The 19,806-nt window shown below is 63.7% G+C and overlaps 1 protein-coding gene across 1 annotated transcript; it reads right to left on the reverse strand.

Annotated features, from left to right (window-relative positions):
- Nucleotides 1-7,592: 7,592 nt before the first annotated feature.
- ECEL1 (endothelin converting enzyme like 1) lies at nt 7,593-15,776 on the reverse strand. Its single transcript, XM_037849431.1, has 19 exons — nt 15,646-15,776; nt 13,797-14,684; nt 13,162-13,230; nt 12,947-13,057; nt 12,772-12,864; nt 12,435-12,559; nt 12,069-12,264; nt 11,583-11,805; nt 10,974-11,072; nt 10,710-10,819; nt 10,462-10,565; nt 10,191-10,249; nt 10,053-10,104; nt 9,425-9,492; nt 9,143-9,267; nt 8,876-8,941; nt 8,403-8,498; nt 8,112-8,188; nt 7,593-7,961 (listed from the first exon to the last, which is right to left on the reverse strand). Exons 2-19 carry the CDS (start codon nt 14,349-14,351, stop codon nt 7,862-7,864), a joined length of 2,328 nt encoding a protein of 775 aa, XP_037705359.1. The 5' UTR covers nt 14,352-14,684; nt 15,646-15,776; the 3' UTR covers nt 7,593-7,861.
- Nucleotides 15,777-19,806: the final 4,030 nt, after the last annotated feature.

Below are 19,806 nucleotides of genomic sequence, written 5' to 3' on the forward strand. Positions count from 1 at the left end.
TGCTTGCATATCTTCTTTGGAAAAATGTCTTGAAGTCTTGCCCATTTTTAAATTGGATTGTTTGTCTTTTTGTTGAGTTTCAGGAATTCTGTACATATTCTACATATTAAACCCTTACTGGATATATGATTTCCAAATATTTTCTCCCATTCTGTTAGTTGTCTTTTCAATCTCTTGATAATGTCCTTTGGTGTGCAAAAATTCTTAATTTTGATGAAGTCCAATTTATCTATTTTTTCTTTGGTTGCTCTGCTTTTGGGGTCATATCCAAGATCAACAAATTGCCTAATACAGGGTCCCAAAGGTTTTCCCCTGTGTTTTCTTCTAAGAGTTTTATGGTTTTAGCTCTTATATTTAGATCTTTGATCCATTTTAAGTTAATTTTTGTATATGGTGTGAGGTAGGGCTCCTTCATTCTTTTGCATATGGACGACCAGTTTTCCCAGCACCGTTTGTTGAAGAGGCTCTTCTTTCCCCATCACGTGGACTTGGCATCCTTGTCAAAAATCGGCTGACCATCGATGTGTAGGTGCACTTATTTTTTCAAGCGTTTTACTGGGTGCCTATGACTGACAGCTCTTTTCCCCTTGGAAAATGTCAGCACAGTGGTCTGTAGAGGAAAGAGGAGCCTGGGGGGGTGCTAGGAAGGGAAAGAGGGAGATAGGGACAGAAACTCATGATGAGAGTTTATAGTACATTGCCATAAAGATGACTTGTTCTGCGTCACGTGGAAAGTTTTCAGTCACTGCTAATCCCATTACCAAGTATCATAAAGATTCTGTACTAGGACGGCCGTAGTTGTATAAAATGTAACCCCCCTGATGGCCTCCCATTGCTCTTTGTGAGCCCTTGACACATCCATTTCTTCCCTGCAGTGATTCGACTGTGGACAAGTCAAGGAGTGAGTTTTGCAGGTGTTGCTACCTCTGCACCCTTATCCTTACCCAGAATCCTTTAATTAAAAAAATTTCTTTCCGAGTAGCTATTCCATCAATGGTTACACTTACACCATTTTCCCCATGTGACCTTGTTTTTATTAAACAAGGCATTTACTGTTGGAAATACATCTTCTCTATTCTGGCCTTCTTTAGTCTCTCTCTCTCTCTCTCACACACACACACAGTGGTCTGTGTATCTCATTATTGGAACAATCCAGCAGACACCTGAAGCTGAGGTGTGTGCGGGACACCTGTACTTTCAGCCAATGGTACAACAAGCCTCCCACACTGGGCAATTTGCACAGACACTCATTTCTCCCGATCGCCAGCAGTGCTTTCCCTACATTCCCAGCAGCATATACTGACAAAGAAATGCCTTTGGTTTGTCGACAGATCATTTTCTGTTCATTGTTTCTGCCATTTTTACTGCAGCAGAAAGAGTAAATGTTTGCTTGCTGGAAGGTGTTTTTTTTTGTCTTAAGCTGTTAAGCAAGAAACTTTAAAAGAGCTTTCCAAATATTTATCTCTGTCTAGGGAAATATCAGGAAATGCTGGGGGAAGCAGCACATAACTTTAAACATCACCAAGAAAATAAAAAAAACAGCAGACATTTGTCTTCATGTTCTCAAAGCTTCATTTTTAAAAGTCTTGCCAATCATGATATTTTCTGTTTTTGGCTGCGTCTCCCAGCGTAGCGCACTCGGGGCAGGTTTCACGAATAGCGATGGGGGGTGTGGAGCACCCTTTGAATGCGGCTTTTTTTAAGGGGTCGGTGGCCAGCGCCTTGTCAGATCTGTATAAAGACCACGAATCAGTCACAGGAGTGAGGATGTGGCAACACTGCTAGTTCTGATCCCCACCTGGGCATGGGGTATTAGTATTATTTGCAGTTTCTTTATAGGAATCTTTTGTGAGCCACTTGACCATTCTGGAGGACTCATTTGGTTAACACTGGATAATGTAATCCACAAATCCACTTAGCCAGACTTGCACTAAACTCTATTACGTGGCAATCCACCGAAAGTGAGCAAACCGGGAGGGGGGCTTCTGTGTCACCTCCTTGCCCACGGCACCTCCGTTCTCTTCCCCTAGGACGCCTGGGAACCACCGGGGGTGGCCGGCCTGGCGAAGGCATCAGCGTGGAACTAGATGTTAAATACGAGCCGCGCCTGTCTCCGTCTTAGGGGTCCCCCAGCCACCAGGGCTGTGGCAAGGCAGGGCAGCGAGACAATGCGTGGGGAGAGCCCAGTGCACGTGCCAGCCCCCAGGAAAGCCTCCGAGACCCGGGTGGGAGACCAGATGTGCTGCGGCCCTGGGTAGGACCCAGGCCAAGTGACGACTGTGACTGTGGGGGCGTCACCCCCTGCAGAGCTCAGATCCCCGGCAGAGGCCTGGAGGGGACACAGCTGGGCCCAGTCAGACCCGGAAGTGGTTCAACGCCTGGTGACTCTCGGGGCTCAGATGAGATGCCGGGTGCTCTTGTCCTGACCTTGGGGCTAACGATACCCACTTCTTCCCACTGGTTCTGGAAACAGGTCTCCCCGCCTGGCTGCCTTCCCAGGCCCTGCCTGGGGCCCCTCCGGAGGCCCGTGCGACACTGTGCAGTATTTTAAACGGCCCCTTTAATCACAGGTGGCCCCGGGGCCCACTTCCCACAGCTGAACAGAGCCCGTGCCTTTGCCACCCGCACACACAGCCGAGGCAGGACAGCAGGCCGCTGCCCTTGGCGTGACCTTGCCAGGGGCACTCGCCTGCTCTGACACATCGGCACGGGCCCAGGAACCGGGCCAGCCTCCAAGCTGCCCCTCGGGGAGGACATCGCTGCTCCCCTCTCCCAAACGGGGGGCCACTGTCACCCCTAACGAGGAGGTGTGTGAACGCAGGCACAGTGGGGATCCCCTCCCTGCCCACCCCACCCCAGCAGGGGCTCCTGAGGTGAGGGGAAAAGAACACGAAGGACCCACCGCTCAGACGTCTCCAGGCAGATCCCACCAGCAGCCCCTGCACGGGCTGGTCCCGCAGGAAGGGGGAGGTTTTATGATTATTGTCGTTTATGCAAAGTGTGATGAGGAGCGGTGCAGCTTGGCGGCAGCACGTGGGGCGGCCTGGGGTCCGGAGTCGCCTGCCAGCCCATGAATCAGCCCTGAGCTGCACTGCCAGAAGGACCCTGGATCCCGGAGTCCGCTGAGGTCGGGCAGCCAAGAGGTCTCCTGCTGCCCTCTGACCCGATGAGCTCATCACGTGGAGAACGGCCCGGCCCGCAGGGCACCCGCCAGCCCCCCAACCCTGCAACAGTGGGGGGTGGAGGGGGATCAACGTGGGTGACAGAGCTCGTGACTCTCAGCCAGGGACATGGGTAAAACGAGGCACACTCTGAGGGCAGCAGAGGGAAGAGGGAAGAGGGGGGTGTGGGAAACAGCCGGACCTAGGGGGTGTGGCCCCACGGCCAGTGGAACACGTGGATAGGGCCCCAAAGGTGGCTGAAAACCAGAGAGAGCCGAGAACTCACACCCAGGCAGGTGAGGAGCCCCCAGAGATGAGCCGGACCCCAAGTCACAGGGACAGCGGAAGACAGGGGGCCCTTTGGCCGGGAGGGGGGAGTGTCTGCAGGGACAGGAGCCTGCAACCCCTCTTAGACCATATGTAGAGGAGTGGGGGGCCTCTGCCCTGACCCCGTTGGGATGCGTTTGTGGGAGCAGTCTCCAGGGTGCAGGTCCCAGGGGCTCTGCAGAAACGGCCTGGCCAGGGCCCAGCTACAGGATTCCCCAAAGGGAAGGGGGTGGGCGTGGGAAGTGGGAGCCCCACACACACCCAGCAGCATTAGGGGTGAGCCCCAGGGGGTGGGGGCGATGCCAGTAGAAAGCTAGAGGAGGCAGGGGCCCAGGGCTGCGGGGGGCCCACTGACTTCTGTGCTGCACACGTGCACAGTCCCCAAAGCACAACGATAAATGAGGTGCTAGTGCCCGGGCTTCCTTTGCAATTTTCTTATGGTTCTGAACCTTCTAAGGGTGTGCGAAGGAATTACTTACTGTGTGAGGGGTGGCCTGTATTTTTCCTTAAAAAATGCTCCTAAGGGTGACCCTGATGTGGAACAACTGCCATGCGATGGCCTCGAACCGGGAAGGCAGTCTGCTGACCCCAAAGCCAAGGGCCCTGGTGGCCCCAAGGAGCTCTTCACGGTCGGGGGTAGAGAGGACGGGATGGGGGCAGGAAGGGGAAACACTATTTATCATAAAGGTACCGTGGTCCCCCTGCCTTCTAAGGGGTGGGGGACGGCATCCTGCAAACGCACAGCTCTCCCCGCGCCACGCTGGAGGCTGTGGGGACCTGCCGGGGAAGCCCCCCTCGATGGGCGCACGGGGCTCCCGGTGGACACCTTGAGGGGCACAGACAGTCCTCAGCCCCGGACATGCCTGGAGCTGCGGGGAAGGTGAAAATTGTGCTTTTTACTAAAAAGAGGGTGCCCAGAAGTGGGGGGAGAAGAGAAGGAGACAGTAACCAGCAGATGGCAGTGGCTGGGAGTCGTGACCTGTGGCACCCCCAGTCCTTCAGTAGCACCTGTGGTTCTACCCAGTCTTGGCGGGGGGTAGTACTGCGGAGAGGGAAGGACTCGGGGTGCTGCTCAGCGTGAGAGAGTGGTGGAAAGGACCAGCCCACCTACAGGGGGAAAGAGGAGAAACCCAAGCCCCCCGAAGATCTATCCCCAGAGGTATTTGTGTGTGGAGGGCCCTGAGCTTCCCAACATATTCGGAATGGGGGCTCAAGCCACTTGAAAGTATCACGTTTAGGGTACCTCACAAGGTGGGGGCACTGGGGCCCCCAAGGTGCTGGGCAGCTGGGTCAGCCTAGAAACAACCAAGGGGTGGCAGAAATTTAGATGTGGGCTCTGGCTGAACCAGTTAGAAAGGCCTGGGGCTCACGGCTGCTCAGGGCACGCAAACCCCAGCAGCCCTTCCTGGGTGCCCCAGATCCCCAGCCCCCACCTTCACAGGTCCCCTCTGAGGGGAAGCTTGGGCACAAGCCCACCTCTCCATCTGGCCCCAAATCCTTCCCGAATCTATACAGAGCCGACACCACCTGGTGGCCGAGGCCCGAGGGGAGCCCCAGCATCGGTGACCCTGAGAACTCCCAAGCCGGGCCCACTAGGACCCTCTGGCTGGCAACAAGGATGGAAGAGAACTGCTGAGGCAGCAGGGAGTCCCCGGGGTGGGAGCGGGGGCGCTGGCAGCAATCTCAGCCCAGTGGCAACGCCAGCTTTGGGTACTGCCCACCCCCTCCTGCCCCAGCCTCACCATCCCTGGTCTGCAAATAAAGGCTCCTGGGCCCAGAGAGGGTGAGTCACTTGCCAAGGCCACCCAGCATAGCCCCTGGGCTCAAGGCCTGGACACCGCCGAGAAGAGGGGGCGGGTGCCCAGAGGGACACCTGCAAGCCCCAGGCGGCTGCAAACCAGCCCCCGGTGTCTTTATTTCCAGGCTATTAAACGCTTAGCTGAAGGCTGCTTTCTGTCATCCCAGTGAGCTGCGTTCCCAGGACACCAGCTGAGTGGGCAAGCCGGCTCTCGGGAAGGGGGAGCCAGCCCGGCAGCACCCCCCTCCCACCCCAAATCACCACATCACCCCGGGAGGGCCTTTGCAGCTGAGCCCAGGACCCCAACGACACAGGGAAGCCGAGGCCGGGCGGGCAGCAGGGCCGGGTTGACGCAGACGCCACCAGCAGAACCCGTCAGCTCATCCCAGTGCTCGATGGAGAGATGGCCACGCCTGGGCTCCACGTACCATTTAAAGACACTCCAAGAGATGACGCCGAGTGTGGCAGGACACCCCAAGATCGCAGGCCGAGATCATCAGCCGGCACGAGCACCTGGTGTGGCCTGCGGGGGACACGTGCCCCCCTCAGCTTCCTCACCTGTTAGCGGGTATCTTGTGGCTCTGTCCGCCTGACGGGCTGACACTCTTAGGGTCTGCCTGGAAGGGCAGTTTGGGACCCAGGGGTGACCCAGTGTCCCCCGCGCTCCCTCCAGCCAGCCTTCGTGGTCTCCCCCCGAGCACCAGGACTCCGGACTCCACACTCCCTCTGGCCTACGGGTCTCCCGTGTTTCTCCCCAAAGGAGGGACGAGCACGGTGGCCCCAGGTTCAGGGGTCTACATCAGGGCTGAGGGTCTCGGACGGCCTCAGGGCCCATCAGTCACATCCAGGCCAGCAGAGGGTCCTCGCGGCTGGGAGATGCCTGGGTGCTGGACCCCACGCTGGCAGCATGGCAGCCTCAAGGACACGAACAGGGCCCCTCCTGGGGCTGGACGCACGCCAAGGGGCAGGGGCTCGGCCCCAGGCATGTCCGGGGAAGGCAGTGATGCCCGCCAATCCTGCTGGAGGCTCACCCCGGGTCCCCAGGGCCCTCCTGACCCCGAGCGGGGACCTCGGGGAGCCCAGGGCAGGGCTGAAGGGCTGGGCTGGGGACTGATTCCTGGGGGCTCCAATCGGAGGGGGCGTTGGGTGCAGAGGGTCCTGGATGCCAGGTCCTGCCCAGGGGTCATGGGGTCAAGGCCGGGAGATGCCACTTTTCCACCCCAGGGCCTGGGGGATGGACTCCTTGTGCCCAGACCAGGGGAGGGGCTGCAAGGGGAGCCAGGCAGGCCCTGAACACAGCACCTCCAAAGGGCCCTGCACCCCAGGGGCTCCCCTCCTTGGTAGCCAGGGCTCCATGAGGGGAAGCCTGGGCCCCAGGACAGGTCAGTGCTGCCTGACACTGCCCCCGCCATCCCCTGCCCCTCGGGGGACTCTGTACCACCCCAGCCCCTTCCCAGCCTGGCCACGCCTGTGAGGTCCCGCCCAGTCCCCCTTCCCTGTGAAGCCCCCACAGAGCAAAGCCACGGCCCAACAGACCCCTCATTGCGGACGCCCAGTAACCCACGTGGAGCTGCCCGAGTGACGGTGCCCCCCCCAGACCCTCCCCACGGCGTGGGGTCCAGCAGCCTCGCCCTGCCCAGGCAGCCTGTCCATCTGTACCCCTGTCGCACAACTAGCCACACCTGGAGCCCCAGCGCCAGCCCCGGCTGCTCCCTTTTCCTCAACCCAGGCACCCCCACTGCAGGCCGGCCCCCGCCTCCTTGGGGGGCAATTCCCCTTTCTCGGGTGAGAAGCAGAGGCCAAGGGTCAGGCCCGGGACCACCGACCGGCTGAGTGACAGGGTAGAAGCGGCTGGCGGCGAGGGTGGGGGCAGCGCCTTGTACTCTCACGGGGGAAGAAACCCCAGCACCACCCTGAAGTGGGGGTCGCCGGGTGTGGTACTCCGACACCCACACCAGGCTGGTCCAAGGGTGCCCCCCAAACCAGGACAGGACGCCCTGGGCAGGGCCTTGGTGGGGAGGCTCAGACAGGGAAGGATCGAGAGACAGAAGAGCCCAGGGAAGCTGGGACAGGGGAAGGGGCAGGGGAGGGACAGGGGAGGGGGCAGGGGAGGGACAGGGGAGGGACAGGGGAGGGGGCGGGGGAGGCGACAGGGGAGGGGGCGGGGGAGGGACAGGGGAGGGGGCAGGGGAGGGACAGGGGAGGGATGGGAGGAGCCGGGATGGGGAGGAGCCAAGCCAGCATGGCAGGAGGAGATCGGCGTTGGGGTCAGTGGGGCAGTCCTGGGTCACTAAAGAGGCGGAGGCGACTGGAGAGTGGCTTTTATTGATCCGGTTTAGGAGCAAGAACACAGCGTGGGCGGGGCCTGTACAATGCGCCCGGCCAGGGCGTCGGTCCGGCACCACCGCAGGGTCTCTCCTCGAGCCCCTAGAGACCCCTCCTCCCTGCCCGAGGCCCCTCCTGAAGTGAGGGGCAGCGGGGGGCCGGGTCCTGGAGGGGCTGGGGAGGTGGGGGTGCCCCAGCGGCCAGCGGGAGGCGGTTCGTGCGGGACGGGGGGCTGGGGCGGCCGCTGGGCTCACCACACGGAGCACCTGAGAGGTGGGTTCATGGGCGAGTCCCGGGGGCAGTGGAAGGCCCGGCCAAACTCCTCAAACTGGGACACGCTGCCCAGCACCCTGGGGAGTGGGGGAGGCCAGGCAGTGTTGGCCGCAGCAGCCGCTACCCCCGCCCCCCTGCAGGGCTGCCTCCTGTCCCCTCCCAGCCCCCACTCCCACCCCCGACGCGAGGGGGTCCGAGGCCCAGGCAGGTGGGGGGTGCGGAGGCACCTGTAGTGCTCGGGCGCGTGCTTGTCGGTCAGCACCTGCAGGTAGATGGACTGCGACCGCCGCTTGATGCACCAGTTCTGTTCCCCGGGGGCCAGGGCAGGGGGGACGGGGGGAAATGGGGGGTCAGGGAGGCACCCCCAGCTGGAGACACCCCCCCCAGTGCACCAACCCGGGGGCATCACTATTTGAGGGGCGCTGATGGGAGGCAGCTGGACACCCAGGGCTGGGCCTGACCACTGTGACTCCCACCCTACCCAGGGGTCCCAGCCCAGCCTCCCCACCACGGCCCACCTGGGCGAAGGCAATGAAGAAGAGCTGGTTGTGGGTGTACTTGAGCCGGTGCAGTGGGTGCTCGGGGCCATGCTCCCGCACCCACTTCTGATAGGCCTGGGGGGTGCGGGGCATGCGGGAACTGGGTCTGGGCACGGTGCACCCAGCCCCCCACTCCCTGCCCCACCCAGTCAGCCCCTCCCTGGGAGGCCAGGCCCCCCCACCCACCCCGATGACGGCCAGACCCCTCCCACTCTGCTGAGAACCCCCCCCCCCCCCCCCCCCGCTGCTCCCTGCTCCCCTCCCCATGCTGTGCTCCCTGCCCTACTCCAGTCAGGGGATGCCCCCTCCAGGCAGCCCTCCCTGCTCTCCCTGAAGGCAGGGCTGTGGGTCCCTCCTCTGCAGACCCCGCTCCGGGGAGGCTATTTCTCAGCTGACCCCCCTCGGCTCCCAGGCCTCCCGGAGGGTTCGGGGGGCCTCTCCCGGCAGCTCACATAGTAGGCGAGCTTGAGGCCACCCATGTCCGCGATGTTCTCACCCAGCGTGTGCTTCCCGTTCACCTGCGAGCGCGGAGGAGCCGGAGGCTCAGGCACGGCCCGCCCCGGGGCCTCCTTCCCTCCTCCTGCAGGCTTGGCAGGGGATGGTCGGGGAGGGTTTCACCCCTTCTCCCCCCAGGTACCGCGGGAGTCCATGCACACCACTCACGGACCCGTGGGAGGGGGCACAGGGACCAAGGGGCACGCCGGGCGCGGGGGGCTCACCCGCTGGTTGTAGACAGTGAAGTTGTCGTAGAGGCGCACGATGCACTCGGCCTTGCGCAGGAAGCGGCTGTAGGAGGCCTCGGTCCACCAGTGCAGCAGGTTCCCGGCGCGGTCGTACTGGCCCCCTGCGGGCCGGCCGGGGGCACTGAGAGCCCTGCATGGGCCGGCCAGACCCACCAGCCAGTGGGGGCAGCAGGCCTGGAGCCTCAACCAGCACGTCCCCCTCCACCCTGCACCCCCTGTCCGTGCTCCCGCCCCCGCCTCGGGCCCCAGCGGCCTCACCCCAGTCGTCGTAGCCGTGGGTCAGCTCGTGCCCGATGATGGTGCCGATGCCCCCGTAGTTCAGAGACCTGGGCCCAGGGCAGCCGCGTCAGGTCCTGTCCTCCCCGCTCCCCCCACCAAGAGCCGACACTGCTGCCCAGGACCCAGGAGGCCCCCACCAGACCCCCCACAGGGCGCCCACGCCCCAGCCTCCTCATGGGAGAGGACACCCGTCCAGCTGCCTTGGAGATGTAACATCTACTAGAGCTTGGAGCCACGGGGAGGGAGACGGGGCTGGAAGGATCAAGAGGGAAACCAAGGCACCCACATGGGATCTGGCTTCCTTCAACACTGGGGTCACCCACTTTTGAGATATCTAAAGGAGGTAAAGGCAAGGTGAAGGGGAGGGAAGGGGACTCAGGACATCCAGAAGCAAAAGCTGACACTTTCTTCTAGATGACCAAAGACACAGTGGACAACAGGGGTCCCAAGCATGCAGGGTCATGACTCCTGGGCTCAGCAGGTGACTGAGGACCCCAGCCCGGCTCTGGCATCTGCACAGCCCCCACCATCCCCAAGGACAGGGCCTGCATGCCGGGGCCAGCCCTCCACCACACCCCAGCGGTGACCCGTGGCAGGGGGTACTCACTGCGGGAAGTCAGGGTCATACAGCGTGGGCTGCAGGATGCCAGCCGGGAACACTGCAGGGGTGTAGCGGGTGTCAGCGTACGTACGGCCGGCCCCCGCCCCTCCGCCAGGCCCGCCCCTCGCTCGGACCTGCCCTTACCCATCTGGTTCTTGTTGGGTAGATAGTAGGCATTGAGCGCCTGTGGGGGCAACAGCCACCTGTGGGGGGAAGCGGTGCCGGAGGGGTCAGCGGGGAGGCCCCACATCCCTACCCACTCCCTGGAGGCCGCTGGGCAGGCCCTGCCCACAGCCCCTCCTGCAGGGGCATCATGGGGGCCCCCCTGTCCCTCCCCCCCCACCTCGAACACTCCTGGTTCACCCCTCCTGTCCCCTGGCCTGGTAAGGAGCCCCCCCCCAGGCCGGGCACCCACGTGGACTTGTCCACCTCCTGCCGGATCTTCTTGACCGAGAGCTGGATGCTGAAGCGGATGCTGTTCAAGACGTTCTTGAAGTAGGTCTTCTCGTGGACCTCAAACTGCAGGGGGGCAGCCTCAGGGCAGGCCGGGGCCGGGGCGACACCCACGCACCCTCCGGGGTCAGGCAGCTGAGGGCCCACGTGCCTTCTGTGTCTGGGTGAGGGGTGTCCCTGCGGGGTCTCAGCCAGGGGCCTGGGGCCCACCTCATACTCCTTGTCCACGGCCTCGGGTTTCAGCAGGAAGTCCGGGTAGCCGACCATCACCATCATGTACTGGAGCTGCGGGCGAGGGGTGGGCGAGCTCTGGGACCAGCCTGGGTGTGGGGAGGGCAGGCTGGGTGACGGCCCCACGGGAGAGGCATTTTGTCTCTTTTGTTCTCTTTTGCTTTCCCCAGTGCCGGGCAAAGAGCAGGCACTCAGTAAATATTCGTGGACCCACCAAACAAGCGGGAGGAGGGCCCCCCTCACCTTGGCCCGAGCAGCCGCCTTGGTCTGGGAGTCCATCCAGTCCAGTTCCTCTAGGCGCTGGCCCAGGATGTACTTGATGTCTTCTACCAGCTGCTGCACCTGCCAGGTCAAGGGTGAGGGGTCAATCCAGAAGGCATCAGCTCTGGGCCCCCAGCACCTGGCATGGGATGATGGTGGGGGGGATACCCTGACCATTCAGCACCCACTTCCTGAGCCCAGGGCTTGGCCCTGGGCACCAAGGGAAGATCCAGGCCCCGAACCACCCCCCACAAACACACACACAATAAGCACACAGTCCGGAAGGGATCCAGCTGCCCCAGTCATGCTCACGTCTATCCCTAACATCATGCCAACTGGGCAAGGCACAGAAGGCTGAGCAGGAGCTTGGCAGGCGGTACCCTCCTGGGGCTGCAGAACAGGTGGGCTTCCTGGGGGAGGAGGCCTGGTGGGGAGTAGCCTGGAGCTTCAGAAGGCTGAGCCTTAGGCTGCTCCCGGTGTCCCTGGCTACGGGGACACGTATGGGGCTCCCTGTCTCTAGACTAGGCCACGCAGGCCTCCAGGCCCTGGGCCATGCCCACCAGACCCCGCCCACAGCCCAGGCGGCCTCACCTTGGCCTTGCTGGCGGCGGAGAAGTGCTCGTGGACAAAGAGGGCGCCGAGCGCCATGCCGAAGTGGCGGTTGGCCTGGCCCAGGCAGACCCGGGCCAGCTCCTGGGGCTTGTCGCCACCCTCCATCTCGCGTGCCAGCTCGTGCAGCGCCTCTCGGAACGGCGGTGACAGGTGCTCGCTCAGGACCACCACCACGCGCCACACCAGGTAATTGTGCAGGACCCTGTGGGCCAGGGGAAGCTGGAGGGTGGTCCAGGTAGCCCCTCACCCCACCACCCTGCACCCCTGCAGCTCCACACAGCCCTTTCAGAGAAGGGACGAAGGGTCATTCCAGGTACGCGGACTCTGGATGCAGTCAGAAGGGGCCATGCTCCCCGCTACCCAGCAGAGCCCCGGGTGCTGACGCATCACAGGCCAGCATCATTTCCTGACCTGTTGGGGTAGGTGAGTGGGCACTTGGGGGTGACCCTCTGCCTCAGGGCTGACCTTGGGTGGCCTCTGTGCCTCCAGGTGGGCAGAGACCGGGGAGGCTCTCCCCAGGGCAGCCCCGGGTGTGCAGAGCGGAGGCCACCCCTCTCCTTTCCAACGTCCACACTCATTGAAGCCCCAGGTGAGAAGCTGCAGTCCAGGAAGCTCAGTGCCCCACCCAGCCCGAGTGTCGGAGGCAGAGCAGGATCTGAACCTAGGGATGTGGACTCCTGTTCCAGTGCTCCCCACTTGCCTTCCCCCAGAGTGGCTATTGGACAGGGGTGAAGGTGGGAATCCAAGGCTCACAAAGCAGACAGGATGGGGGTGCGGGGGGGGCTGGGGGCCCATGGCGGGGTGCAGGGGACAGGCAGTGGGCCACCACACCTGTGGGGCGTGGAGCGGATGAGCTGGGACACCTGCTGCATGTAGTCCGTCGCCAGCAGCACCACCTCCTCGTCCTCCGAGAAGTCCTCCTGGAAGATCTGGTCCAGCAGCCACTTCCACCGCAGCTGTGGGGCCGCGGGTGGGGACAAGAAGGCAGGGAGTAGCAGCAGGTGGGGAAGGGACCACAGCGGATGGAGAGGGGACCACGGAGAGGCAACAGGAGGACATGAGAGTCCATGGCCACGGGAGGGCCTCCCCGCGGTGACCCAGGGGTCCCGGGATCAGCGCTCCGCCCCCTCCTTCCCCCTCCCCACCCTACCCCCAGGCCCACACTCACGTGGGGGGTGATCTTCTGCAGCTGTCCCAGCGTCACCTTGTGGTACATGTAGTCGACGTCTCGCCGGAGGTCATCATGCTCGGACACAGTGATCTGGGGGTGCAGGTCAGAGTGGCCCCAGCGCTGCCCGTGTGCCCTCCCCCCACGGCCTGCAGCCCCCAGCCTGCCCTCTCACGTTGGCCAGCCGCTGCTCCAGCTGCAGGATCTCCTGCGCCTTCTGCTCCACGGCCTCAGCGCCCAGCAGCCCGAGCAGGCGCTCCATGAATGCGCGGTAGGCCGCCAGGATCTGCAGCGCCGGAGGGGACTTGTCAAAGGGCGCGGACCGCCAGCCCCCCACCCCTCCCTCCTGCCACCAGGCGGTCCCTGCAACCCCACCCCACGCCCCAGCACCTTCTCACTCTCCTCATCCTGAGCCAGGTACAGGGTCCTCTCCGGCAGGGTGAGCCCATCCTGGTCAATCTGGGGAGAAGACAGGGGTCAGAGATCACAAGCCAACATGCCAGTCTCCCCCAAACAGACTGAACTCCCACGCAAAACCCAAGCACAGGACACCCCAGACATCCAAGTCTTAGGAGCCCTAGGAGTTCTCCCCATCCGGAGATCCCGGCGGAAACCCCATTCCTGACCAGCTTGCGCTGGAGATGCTGGGGACTCCCGTCTCCACCCCACCCCAAATCCTTCTCCCCGTTAGCCTTCACTTTCCCTGTCTAGGAGGGGCTCGCATTCCCCAACACCCAACACCCGCAGGCCTGCCGCCCCCGCCAGCACAGCCCTCCCTCCGCCTGCCGGAGGGCTTGGAGTCGCGGCTCCCGCGGCTCGGCTAAACACCGCAATTACTCTAAACACCGCAATTACTCGAGGGAAATTACTGGCGCCCTCCTCCCGCGCTCCATCCGCGCGCGCCCGCCTGGCCAGTCCCCTCCTCTCCCGCGCCGGCCGCCTGGGCACGGGGGGCCTTGCATGCCGGGCCGCGGAGCCCCGGGTCCCAAGCGGCCGGCGGGCCCCGCTGCGGGGGACGCACTCACTCGGATGACATAGCGCGAGGAGTTCCTGTCGTCCAGGCTGACGGTGAGCGAGAAGAGCGCGGTGGCGCTGTATACGCCCTGCGCCTTGTACAGCAGCCGGTTGAGGTCCCAGCGCGCGGCGGTCCCCGGGCTCTCCGCGGCGCCGCCCAGGTCCCAGCCGCCGCAGTCCTCGATGACCTCGAGCATGGGCCGCGGGCCGAGCCGCTCGATCTCGCGCATGTCGAGGCACGAGCGGAAGAAGGCGCGCACCTTGCGCTGGGCCGTGCCGCCCGGCCCGCCCCCCGGCCGCGCCAGCAGGCGCTGCAGGCGCTCCTCGTTCTGCTCGCCGATGGCCGCGATGGTGCCGTAGGTGAGCTTGTCGTCGGGGATGGCATGGCGCCGCAGCCAGCCGCCGCACGCGAACGAGTAGAAGTCCTGGCACGGGTCGATGCTGGCGTCCAGGTTGGCAGCCAGGAAGCGGGCTGCACGCGCAAAGGCCTTGCGCTCCGGGCAGCCCTCGGGGCAGGAGCCGCCGCCGCCGGTCGCGCCCGGGCCCAGGTACTTGAGCGCCAGCATGGCGGCCAGGATGGCGCAGAGGCCGGCGGCGAACACCAGGCCAGACAGCAGGCACACCTCGCGCCGATTCCAGCGCGGCAGCCTGGCCCGGGGCCCTGGCAGGCGCTGCGCCCCAGCGCCTAGCGGGAAGCCGGGGGGCAGCGAGGCCCCTCGCCCGCCTCCCGCGCCCGCACCGGCTCACGTACTGACCTCCTGGAACTCGTCGTAGTGCGCCGTCATCGAGTACGGGGCGTCCATGGCGCCGCTACCGCCGTCGCGCAGCCTTCGGCGACCTACAGGACGCGCTGGGCCACCGGCCCCGTTGCAGGCCTCCGCATGGCTCCCGGGCCGCAGCTGCGGGAAAGGCAAGCGCAGTCTCAGAGCGCGCCGAGGACCGACGGGGCCCACAGGCAAGGCCAGGAGGGCTGGCCTCCCTCCTCCACTCCAGGAATGAGGAAACGGGAGGGCGCAGAGAAGCCATCGCCTCCCTCGGGCACAGCCTTGAACAAGCCTCCCCTCTCCCAGCACACACGTACCCGCCCGCAGGGCTGGGAGGCCCCTGATATGAATCAGGAGGGCACCGGGCACGGGCCCCGGCACTTAGTGGACCTTCAATGAAAGGCACGTTCGTTCACTTTCCTTTGCCTTTCTTGCCGGAAACCCGCTATGGCCAAGGCCAGGTGGGGGAGGGGAGGAGAGGAACGCGGAGACTGGGTGAAGAAGGTGTGGTCAAAGGCGCGCCTATGCGGACCCTGGAGCCGCCTGCCGCCCAGCCCCACCTCCCACTCGCTGCACTGGGACGAGATGTTCAAGGAAAGGGCTATAAAGAACCTAACGTCGTCCTCGGGGATCTCCCGGGGCCCGCCCCCACCCCGTCCTCGGCACCTTCTGCTCAGTGGCCCGAATGTCCACCCGCCCCTTCCCCAAGCAGCGCGCTCCATCCAGTCCGAGGGCCAGGGAGCCGCCCCCGACGGCTGTGACGGAGAACTCCCAGGGCCAGTTTCGTTCCCTGCCCCCAGTCTCCACCCCGGGCCACTCCCGGCGTCAACAGGTTCTCCCCAGGACCCAAACTTGGGCGAAGTTTCACCCCTCGCGCCGAACGAGCTGGGCCGGCGCGCCCCGAGCCTGGGCGCGGAGCCTCCCGCGCCTGCCGCTCCGCGCAGCCCGCCGAGCCCGAGTGCCGAGCCCGGGCCGTCCGCAGCCGCAACCGGAGCCGGAGCCGCGAGGACGCAGACAAAGCCGGGAGGGCTCAGCGCGGCGGAGGTGGCCGCGATGGTGGCCGCGGCCGCAGCGGGCTCGCTGGGGCGCCACTTACCCGGCAGGTGCGCGCCGGGCCGGAACCGGAGCGGTACGGATCGCGGCCCGAGCCGGGACCGGAGCGAGAGCCGAGCACGGGTAGGAGCGGAGCGGAGTCGGGGCGGGCGGCCGTTCTATCAGTGCGCCCGCCGCACGCCTCTGCCGCCGCGCCCGCACGCCCGCCGGCACCCGGGGGAGGGGGCACGCCGGCGGCCTCCACCCTCCTCCGCCGCCCCCCGCGCCCCCCTCCTTCCGCCCGCCCTCCCCTCGCGACTACCCTGGCAGCTCCGCGGACGCGCAGGGGGCGGGAACAGCGGCCGCAAGGGCACGATCCCGGGGGGGTGCGCAGGCTCCGGGTCGGGGGCCCCGGTCCGGCCCGCCTCCCGGGAGCACGAGGGTGGCCGCCAATCCCAGGAGGGTGTTCCCGCAGAAAAACGGGCTGAAGTGGAGGAGGCGCGTGGGGCCTGAGCCCACGGGCCTGGAGCACTGCCACAGGGAGGACTCCTCCGGAAGGCTCATGGGAATGCTCCGTAATAATGTCTCTGGCCGCCCCAGCATTTCAGTAAAGGCAAGTTTCCCTTGTCCCTCCGCTTTTGCCCCATGCCCATGGCCCAGGCCCTCCCTGATGGCGCCCTGGGATCTTGGTCTAGGTCTGGCCTTGCTCCCCCTCACCCAGCCTCTGGTAGAGGCTGATTAGAAAGGGGGGCTTGTGGGACTGAGACAACACCCGACCCCCACCCCGGCCACCCCTTGGGTGGCCACAGCTCCCACTGCTCAGGGAGGCCCTGGCCTGGGGAGGAAGAAAACGAACTAGAGAGCCACTGAGAGTCCCCCCACTGGAGAGGCAGTATGGGAGGGAGGGAGAGGGGAGGGAGGGAGGGAGGGAGCCCACCCACCCACCCTTTCAGCCCAGCAGCCCCAGGTCTCGGATGGGCCCAGGACCCTCCTGGGTGGACTGGAGGGAGGACAGGCTAGGTAGGGGGCACTCTGAATTTATCCACCCTTCCTCCCCACCCCACCCCCAGCTGAACTTGCTCTTTGGGTGTGGGGTCTCCCTGCCCCAGGCTCCCAGCCCCTGAAGGACAGGCTCCCCATCTGCCTGGCTCACCACTGCTCATGGGGCGGAGAACTCTAGGTGTCTTGAATGGCTAATACTGTTTCTGGGGTCTCTGCTTTCTCTGCCCTGCCCTACTTCAACCCTCTCCACCCGGGGTCCCTAGGAGGGGACCCTACAAAGCCACGCTGCTCCAGGGAACTGACGACTCTAGCCTGCAGGACAGGCCCCAACAATCTGGGGATCGGGCTGAGCAGCCATGGAGCCCCATCTGACAAAAATCGCCATGAGGCAGGGGCTCCAAGCGCCATGGCCGTGACCCCCACCCTCGGAACTGCTCGGCAGCCCCAGCTTCTGGCCCCTGGCCCTGACTCCCTTCTGCCCGTCCTCTGTCCGTCCATCCTTCCTCCTCTCCATCTCTAAGTCCCTGCTCTGGACACTCTTTGCCTCCATCTCTGACCATCTCAGGATCCTCCTTGTCCCAGGCATTCTTCTTGGGCCCAAATAGGTAGAATTATGTAAAATATGGTGATTCTCTGAGGGGGGGAGGGGAGGGCAGGGTGATGGCAAAGTGGCTCTTTGTGCTTTTAATCTGCATTTTTCTCCCCAACGCCTTCTGTCTCCAGGAGGATAATTTTCCAGCCTTTTCAGGCCCTGATTGGTTATCATTTCTCCAGCAATGACAGCTTTTATTTTCCCCGAAATGAATGCCGTGAAATTTCCAAGAAATATAAAAATGGATATTGTCTCAGGGAACCGGCTCTTCCGACAGAAAGGCATAGAGGCCACACATCTTCCCGGGGGTCCCTCCTGCTCCGGCCACGGGGGGCAGGGAGCCCTCGGCCGCACCTCCCACCACCTCCCCGCCCTGGTCAGCTCGCAGACCCCACCCCGCCGTCCTCCCCGCCCCCGGCTGCATTGATCTGCTCCTGCCTCCCCCTCCCCGCCGCCCGCCCCCTGCCCGCCTCCTGCTCCCCCGCTCCAGTCAGCATCTGGGCCCGCCCCACGCCGCCATCACCTGACCCCAGCCCCGCACGGCCACCAAGGCTTGCTGGTGGAGTCGGGACTGGGCCCCCCCGACCCACTCAGTCCCCACACACCCTGCACAGCCGGCGATCAAGTGTGGCCCGAGACACCGCCCTCCTTTGCTTCTCCACTCCTTCTCAGAAAGGGAAGCTGAGGCTGGGAACGAATGGAGGACACCAGGGCTCCGGCCTCCAGCTCCCTCACTCTCTTTTGAAGCTTCCAGCCCTCCCCACCACACCCCCAATTGTCAAGGTGACCTTGTGATTGAGGAGCAAGAGAATGACAGGACATGGCAGGGCCCAGCCAAGGGAGGTGGCGAGATGCCCAGCCAGGGAGGGGAACGGAGTGGGGGTGGGGGGAGAGCTGCCTTGGAGAGAGAGACCCAAGAGGGGGTTAAGGGCGAGGTGGGGTGTCATCGGGGTTGGATCTGGGAAGGGGAGCATTGGAGGGGTGCTGAGCACGCATGAGGAGAGCAGGGTGCACACTCACGTGTATGGAGCTTTTACTAAGTGGGGTGCCAAGTGCTTTGCTCTAGAGAATGGCGGCCAACCTGTAGCCTGCTTCTCAGGTCAGGGGGGTCTGCTCCAGGAAATGACCCCCCCAACCAGCTGTCTGCTCTCCCCTCCCCTGACAATTCTGCAGTGTCTTCTGTGCCCTGAAAAACACCCCCCACCCCTCCCAACCGGCTTGCTGTCCTCCCCGGGCTCAGCCCATCTATTATTCACAACACAAAATGGATTTTTAATTTGAGAAATGAAATGATTCTCCCAAGGGGCCCTGCTGGCAGGGAGGGGGCAGGGAAGCCCGGGCTGGGGGCAGCTGCCACGCGCTAACTCAGGCTCTCATTGGAAAACTGGGTGCCCACATCAGATCTTGGGGGCACCTCAAAGGCCCATGTACCCACCACCCAGCCCTGGGCCTCCACTCTGCCCTGTTGCAAATGACCAGACAGGGTGGGGGGTACCCATGGGGCCTGCTCCTGGCCAGCGGGGGGATGGGGAGCGGAGCCTGCGCCCCACTCGCTTTCAGATCCCTGCGCCACCCGGCAGCCCTTGGACACCCGAACCTGGTCTGTCTCCTCCCCAGTCTTCCTGGTCCTCGCTGGACCCGACTCGAGAGCTCCCCCCAAGGCCGTCCTGACCCCCGGCTGAGCGCCTCTGCTAGGTCCTGACACCCTGCTGTGCCCACAGCTGCCCCAGCCTCCCCACAGGCCCCCAGCTGCCAGCCCCCCATCCTCACCCTTCAAAAAGTTTGAACATCTTAACGTGGCCTGTGTGACAGCGGCCTCTTCTCCATCCTTCTCTGCCCGTCTCCCTCTGTCTCCACCCTGTACCTCTCTCTTTCCTCTGGTCACTCTGATCTGTTTTTGTCTCTCAGAAATGATTTTCTCCCACCTCGGGGCCTTTGCACTTACTGTCCCTCTGCCGGGAACATCCTTCCCCCATCACCTCTTCTGCCGGCCGAGTGCCAGTCATCCTCCTGGAGCGTGGGCTGGAGAGCTGGTCAGGGGCCGGCTCCAAAGGCTGGGGTGCCCTCTCTGGGTTCCCCAGACACTGGATGCAAAGTCTGGCCACTGTCTGGCCCCTGTCTTCCTGCACCTTGCTCAGCTGTGCGGCTCAGAGCCCCCAGCACAGAGGAAGCAGCTGCTAAATGTGGAAAGACCTCAGGCCGGCTGCGATCAGCTCAGGAAACCCGCTGTGAGAAGCGTCCCCCAGCGCCAGGCTGTGTCCCAGGCCCAGCGCCCCTCCTACAGACCTGCCCCAAGCTCTCAGGTCCTAACACACCTTTTCTTACCCAGGGGGCCATCGGCTGACAGCGGGGCCATGTCACCCCTTCCCGGCACCCCCTCACTCCCATCCTCCCTTCACTGACTCTGCTCGGGGCTACCCCCTCTGAATCCATTTTTTAACTTTATTTTAGGAATATATGAATGCACTCTTCGTTTAACATATTTAGTCCATTCAGAAGTATGTGCAGGACAAAGAGGAGGTCCCTCCTTCCCCCAGGCCTCTCCTGGCCAGTCCTCCCCAGGGCCAGCTCCAAGGCCACTTCCGTGTCAGCTTCTGGGCCTGTGTGTGCATCAGTTTCCTTTTTTTAATA

Source organism: Choloepus didactylus, chromosome 9 (genome assembly GCF_015220235.1).
Source record: "Choloepus didactylus isolate mChoDid1 chromosome 9, mChoDid1.pri, whole genome shotgun sequence".
Taxonomy (NCBI): domain Eukaryota; kingdom Metazoa; phylum Chordata; class Mammalia; order Pilosa; family Megalonychidae; genus Choloepus; species Choloepus didactylus.

Excerpts from the sequence above, each read along its gene's own strand:
- ECEL1 (XM_037849431.1), bottom strand. The coding sequence starts at position 14,351 with ATGCTGGCGCTCAAGTACCTGGGCCCGGGCGCGACCGGCGGCGGCGGC. Across the intron at positions 12,865-12,946 it reads TGGAGCAGCGGCTGGCCAAC|ATCACTGTGTCCGAGCATGA; the intron begins GTGAGAGGGCAG and ends CTGCACCCCCAG. Across the intron at positions 8,499-8,875 it reads GCCTCAAGCTCGCCTACTAT|GCCTATCAGAAGTGGGTGCG; the intron begins GTGAGCTGCCGG and ends CGCACCCCCCAG.